Source organism: Rattus norvegicus, chromosome 1, assembly GCF_021556685.1.
Source record: "Rattus norvegicus strain SHRSP/BbbUtx chromosome 1, alternate assembly SHRSP_T2T, whole genome shotgun sequence".
Lineage (NCBI taxonomy): Eukaryota > Metazoa > Chordata > Mammalia > Rodentia > Muridae > Rattus > Rattus norvegicus.
The window spans coordinates 71046221-71053417 of record NC_141534.1 but is presented as its reverse complement, the minus strand read 5'-3'; the positions used below and the strand labels follow the sequence as shown (position 1 = coordinate 71053417).

Sequence of the window (7197 nt, the reverse complement as noted above, 5' to 3'; positions counted from 1 at the left end):
ATTGTGGAATTCAGTCCATTGATGTTGAGAAGTATTAGGGAATAGTGATTGTTGCTTCCTGGTATTTTTGACTTCGAGGTGGAGTTATGTTTGTGTGTCTCTCTAATTTTGGTTTTGTTGCAATGAGATTACTGTCTTGTTTTTTCCTAGGCTGCAGTTTCCCTCCTTGTGTTGGGCTTTTCCATCTATTATCCTTTGTAGGACTGGATTCATAGAGAAATAATGTGCAAATTTTGTTTTGTCATGAAATATCTTGATTTCTCCATCTATGTTAATTGAGAGTTTTACCAGATATAGTAGCCCGCTGTGTGATTTGTGTTCTCTTAGGGTCTATATGACATCTGTCCAGGATCTTCTGGTTTTTGTAGTCTCTAGTAAGATGTCTAGTGCAATTCCTATAGGTCTGCCTTTGTATGTTACTTGACATTATTCCCTTACTTATTCATTCTTTGTTTTATGCATTTGGTGTTTTTACTATTATATGATGGGAGAAATTTCTTTTCTGGTCCAATCTATTTAGATTGCTATAAGCTTGTATGTTTATGGACATCTCTTTCTTTAGATTAGGAAAGTTTTCTTCTATAATTTTGTTGAAGATACATACTGGCTCTTTAATTTGGAAGTCTTCATTCTCTTATATACCTATTATCCTTAGTTTTGATGTTCTCATAGTGTCCTGGATTTCATGTAAGTTTTGGGCTAGGAGCTTTTTGTATTCTACATTATCGTTGATGGTTGTGTCGATAGAAGATTCTCTCTTCTATCTCTTCTATTCTGTTGGTAATGCCTACACCTATGACTCCTGATATCCTCCCTAGGTTTTCTATTTCCATGTTTGTCTCCTTTTTGTTTCTTTATTGTTTCTCTTTCCATTTTTAATTCCTGGATTTTTTTAAAATTCCTTCACATGTTTGTTTGTGTTTTCCTGTAATTCTTTGGGATTTTGGAGCTGAGAGCTGTCAAACTTGCAGCTTTTAGTCATATAAGCCTACTACTTGATAGTTAGTTCACCCAAACATTTTCTATTAGTTGAGGCTATTGTAAAAGTATTCTTTTACTTATTTTTCCCAGTCCATTTGATGCTTGTATGTATTAAGGTTCCTTATTTTTGTGAGTTAATTTTCTACCCAGGATTTTTAGTGAAAATGTTTTTCTACTGTAGGAGTTTTCCAGCGTCAAGGGGTCACTTATGCAGACTATAACCTATCTGCAAATAAAGAAAACATATGCAACTCACTATGATTTGCATATCATCACTTTCAGCCATACTAATCTCTGTATTACCTCAACTTTTAAATAAATCATGTTGACATGAACACATGCTCAATTCTTAAACATGGTGTGCCTTTGACTTTCTTCTTATGTGATTTTTGTGGTATCCTAATGGTGTAAGAACCTTTTAAGTTGAAACATGTTTTTTCACTGGTTATTTATATTCTTATAAATCTGACATGTGAAATTTAACAGCTTTATCATTTTGTGAGTTTGTAAATCTTCTAAACAAACCAGAAAGTACAGGTAACTATAGCATATAGACCTCAAAATCATGCCATTTCCACTGTCCTCCATACGGCTTTATAGGTTCTGCATTTCTTTTTTATGATTTTAGTCATTTAAAGAGCACAGACAATTATATAGTAATGTACAAGAGTCATTGTAAGTGGTGCATAAGCATTACATTGAGCTCACATTATGCACCACATTAATATTCAGGAGTTTTCCTTGTTTGGATCATGATCAGATTCTATTACACCTTGACTCTTTTTTTGTAAAGGTACAAGCGTCACTTCACACACATTCAAGAATCCTTACCTACAGTCAGTGTACCTTCTGTGTATGTCACAAGTGATTATAGAACAGAGACATATAGATTTCATGTATGCTTAGTTCAATAAATTTTATAAGTAAAACCTACCTAGTGTGAAACATGTAGACTAAGAAATAGAATAAGATCTTTGTTTAAAGATAATACTTGTACATATATTGTGAAACTTGTTACTTCAAAAATAGTTTAATAATTATAGATTTCTACACATTATAATTACTCATAGACTGTAATATTCTAAAATCTTTTTAGCATTCAGATTAGTATTATGTTCTTGTGAAATATCTATATATCCCAATCTTTAGCAAGAACTTATATTTTCCACCCCTTTTACTTAACATTTCTGCTGTTCCATGACAATCTCAGATAATGGATTTAAGGAGAACAGAGGATATTCTTCCTATGTTTATTCCACATTAAATGTGGTTTTTCCCTTTTTCCTGATTTTGTTTTTGAGATCATAATATAATATGCCTTTCTCCTCTCTTTATTCCTCCCTCTAAATCCTCACATTTCTTCCAAATATTCTTCAAATTTATGTTCTCTTTCTTACTACTTGTTTTTATAAATATATATGTATATAAACATTTCTTTCTAAACATGAGTATCCCATTTCGTGTATTAGTTTTGTGTGATTTTTAGGACTGACCTTTTATCACTGAACAACTAATTGTTGTGGTCTTTCTCAGAAAGGAAATTCCCCTGTATCTATATTTCCTTGGTTTTCTCGAATTCTCTTTTTGTAGGTTTAGGACATATTGGCTGATTACATTCGTTATGGCATGTTGAGTGGTATTGTTCTTGGTGAGCTCACATTTGGAAATTATATTGGTGAGATTTTATGAATTTCTTTATGTTTCTATGAGGAAACTTCAGTTCTCCTTACATAGAATGAACTCTTTGATTTTTCTACCTTTCTTCCTAGCTGGAGCAACAAGAAAGAAAAATTGAACGTCAACATTATCATTTTTCTGTAGGAGGTAAGTCAGGTTATTAAGGCATGGGATCTGATCGATTTGTTTATGAATTGGGTCATTCTTTCCTTGAGTTTAGTTATTCCTAGGAGACACAATCTCACAGAAAACTCAGTGATGCTTATTCTTGTGTCTAGAGAATCAATGAACATGGCAAGTATCTGCAGTTCAGGATGTGAATAAAGACCATTGGACTTGTGCAAATGAGCAATATGCCTGGGTTATATGACAGAATCCTTATTTCTTACCTTCTGAGGATTCTCCCTTGTGTTTTCTAGAGTGGGTGGGTCATTTTGCGCTCATATCGATAGTGAATGAGGATTGTTTTCCCTCATCCTAAATAATGTTTGTTGATAGCTTTATTGCTGCTTTATTGCTCCTTCTGACTGGAATGAGATGAAATCTCAGTTGTTTATTTTGTATTTCTACAAATGCTAAGAATAATGGACTGTGTTTCAGGTATGTATTAGTAAATTTTATCCTTTTAATGAAAAACTTTTTGTTCAAGTCCATAGAAAACTTGTAATTGATCATCGATTTCACACTTTTTTTGTGCATGTGTGTTTATTTTATAGTTCAGATAATAGTTTTATGCAAGATGTTTAGATATCACATATTTAGAAATCAGATAAGAAAATTAATGAGATCTTCTTAAATTGGAAATATCAATAATTCTATCTTTTTATCACATACACATTATAAGTGGCAATTTATTTTGTAATGTAGAGAGGAGAGTTCTTCTCACTGTCACCAAATTATCATTGTTTTTCCTAGGAAAACATGACTTCCTATTTAATAATTAAATTCCTAAAAAATATTTGAAGTATTCTTTAAATACATAAGCTTGATGGCTGCAACTGTCTCCCTGCACATTAATAGTGATGAGCAATTGTTTTTCAAATGGGATTTTGTTATGTTGCCTCCACTGCCTTTACAAGCTTGAGATCAAAAAGGTCCTCCCTCACCCCTCATCCACTTACAAAAGTTCAAATCATCATTTTTATGAGAGAGGTCATTTTATGCCATTAAAATGCAATTATGGTTAATGACAGGATGCAGTCCAAGGATCTGGCAGTAGGAGTTATATTCATCCTTCAATGTTCCATGGGAATTCTGAGACATTTCACTCTTCTATCTTATTACCTAATGCTTCATTATAATAAACACACATTAAAACCAATTGATTTGATTCTCATGAACATGTTCATAGCCAACTTCTTGTTAATTTTCTCTAAAAGTGTGCTACAGACAGTGGAAATTTTTGGGATGGAACTGTTCTTCAATGTCTTAGTTTGCAAATTTCTTTTGTATATTGAAAGAGTTGGCCGAAGTGTTTCTGTTGCTACTGTCTGTCTCTTGAGTGTCTTCCAAGCCATCACCATCAGTCCCAGAAACTCCTGCCTTAACGGTCTTAAAGTAAAAGTTCCAAAGTACATCAACCTCTCTATTTTCTTTTGCTGGCCCCTGTATTTTGTTATAAATATGATTTTACCAGTGTATGCATGTATTAAGTGGAACAGCAATAACATGACATATAAAAGATCTATAAAATACTGCTTTAGTGTAGGTCATGATGAATTTACAGGCTCTATTTTTACAATACTTTTTGTATTCCCTGAAGTCTTTCTTGCTATCCTTATTGTCTTGTCTGGAAGCTCAATGGTTGTCACTTTGTATAGGCACAAGCTGCAGGTTCAGCACATCTACTGCAATTATGCTTCTACCAGAACGTCCCCTGAATCAAGAGCCACTAAGAGCATTGTGGTACTAGTGGCAGTCTTTATTTGCTTTTATTCTGTCTCTTCCATCTTATATGGCTGCATTGCTCTTTTCTGTGATGATAGCTGGTGGTTGATAAACATTGCAAACATCATTTACCTGTGTTTTCCAATTTTTGGTTCCTTTTTTGTGAGCCATAACCCTGCTTTGTCTAGATTCAGCTTCTCCTGGATAAAAAATACACGAAGAGTATAAATTTATCAAATGTAAACAAATTATATTAATTTAGTCATTTAGTTTCAAGTATCAATATAAAATCTTATAAAAAAGCCATTTTATTTCTTAGGGGAACTGTAATAATTGTTTACACTTCATATTGTGTTCATTCACCGATATGTACACAGCAAAGAAGTTGAATGGGTTCGCCTTTACTCAATAAATATAGCTGCTTTGGCAAAAATATTAAGTAGACTTTCTCAAGGCTAAGTGAATACTTTTTACTTTGATTCTGAAAAGATGTTTCGATAACATTTGACCAAGAAAGTACACATATGATTTTGTTTTTATGAAGCAAGCACGGTTACTAGAGTGGTAGATATTGTTAGAAAGTAGTTAATTATTAAATTTACTATGTATGTTTAATTGTTTTGCAATATTTTGCTCTGTACTTTATATTATATTTGTGTGAAAAGAGCACTAGGAAACAGGCACAATAGCAGTTTTTAGAGCAATATATAAAATATGTTTGCTGCACAATAGATTAAAACATAAATTTCCTGTGACAAAGACTGTGGCATTTTTGCTTGCTATCTTTGTAAGACTGATGTGTCTCAGAAACTCTTATGTGAAGTATTGATAATTGTATAACTATTCTGGAAATCATTCTGGAGGTTCCTGAGAAAAGATTTACCTGAAGACCCAGCTATACCAGTCTTGGGCATATACCCCAAAGAAGCCATCCAATGCCACAGGGGCATGTTTGCCACTATGTTCATAGCAACCTTAATTGTGATAGCCAGAAGCTGGAAAAAATACAGATGTTCCACAATGGAAGAATGGATACAGAAAATGTCTTTAATTTACAAAACGGAATACTATTCAGCTTTTAAGAATGAGGACATGAGTTTTGCAGGCAAATGGATGGGACTAGAATATAACATCCTCAATGAGGCCACTCAGAACCAAATTGAAATGCATGGTATATACTTACTAATAAGTAGATATTTGCTAAGAAATACAGAATACGGAGAATACCCTTCATAGAACTCAAGAAGGCTAACAAGCCAAAGGGCCCATGTGAGAATATCAATCCCACTTAGGAGGGCAAAGAAAGCAGTCACAGGGGGCAGAGGGTAGGAGACCCATGCATAGGAGAGGGGACAGGGAGGGGGAAGGGGAACATAATCAAGATGATTAAGTATCAGAAGAGGGAAACAGAAGTGAATCCCTGAGGGCAGCAGAAAGACTGGAAACAGATATACTCAGGAGGTGGGAAACTGGGTGCCCCTCTAGGATGTACGAGAGACATGAGAGGTGAGAGACACTCAGGAATCAGATGGAAGGACCTTAAATGAAATGACCAACAGTGGTTAAAGGGAGCTTGTGGAGTCCACCTCCAGTAGAAAGACAGGGCATCAATGGAGGCACTTGCCATCCCACACTCGAAAATTCTGACACAGATTAGTTCCTGTCTAAAAGGACTGCAGAGACAAAAACTGGAGAAAAGACTGAGTGACAGAAGGTCCCGTGACAGGCCCTAATTGAGACCAAGCTGAAAGGGAGAATCCAAGGCCTGAAATTATGACGGATGATGCAGTGTGCTTACAGACAGGAGCCTAGCATGACTGTCATCCAAGAGGCCCAACAAGCTGCTGATGAGGCATATGCAGATACTTAAACCCAACCAATGGATAGAAGTCTGAAATCCCTGTGGTTGAATTAGGGAAAGGTTGGAAGAAGCTGAGGAGGAAAGATATCTCATAGGAAGACCAACAGTCACAACCACCCCTCCTTCCCTGAGATTACTTTGTCCGGGCAGCATACAATTGCTGGTATGAGGCTCTCATCACATATACAACAGAAGACTTCCTGGCCTGGTCTCAGTAAGAGAAGATGCACCTAACCCTCAAGAGACTTGAGGCCTGAAGAAGTTGGGATGTCTAGTGAGGTGGGGGGACAAGCATGGAGATTCTAATGAACATGGGGGAGGAGGAGTGGGATGAGACATTGTCGGAGGCCAGACAGGGAGGAGGATAGTGACTGGATGTAAAAAAACAATTAAGGAATAATAATTTTTTTTAAGTTTACACTGAAGTTGACAATTAATCAGAAATATAGGGCATGGAATGTTTAAAATGGCCATTGTAGTTTGTCAGCAAGTAGTTGTGCTTGACACTCATGTTACTAGATTCCTCTGTTGAGTGACTTCAATATTGACACTGTAGTTCATCAAACTTCTTGGGAGATAGTCTTAAAGCAAGACTAGAAAGAAAGAAGAAAGTCAAATTACCTCTGCCTGTATTATCTTAGCTTATTAAAAGTAAATTCTTATGATAAAGGGTCATAATTAATAGTGATTAGGCCACGTATAAAAGTACCTTAAAAATGACTAGTCTTGGCACAGTGCCCTATGAATTTGTGAAATTCCCCTAACATTTCTCAGTTTCTCTGACTGAAGCC

At 35.2% G+C, this 7197-nt stretch overlaps 1 protein-coding gene across 1 annotated transcript; it reads left to right on the top strand.

The window, feature by feature from the left end:
- The first annotated feature begins 2785 nt into the window (after positions 1 to 2785).
- Positions 2786 to 4773, top strand: LOC120098104 (vomeronasal type-1 receptor 2-like). Its single transcript, XM_087609979.1, has 2 exons — positions 2786 to 2805; positions 3852 to 4773. The coding sequence occupies exon 2, from the start codon at positions 3853 to 3855 to the stop codon at positions 4771 to 4773; it is 921 nt and encodes a 306-aa protein (XP_087466105.1). The 5' UTR covers positions 2786 to 2805; position 3852.
- The last annotated feature ends 2424 nt before the right edge of the window (positions 4774 to 7197 follow it).

Coding starts and splice junctions, on each gene's coding strand:
- LOC120098104 (XM_087609979.1), top strand. CDS start 3,853: ATGCAGTCCAAGGATCTGGCAGTAGGAGTTATATTCATCCTTCAATGT.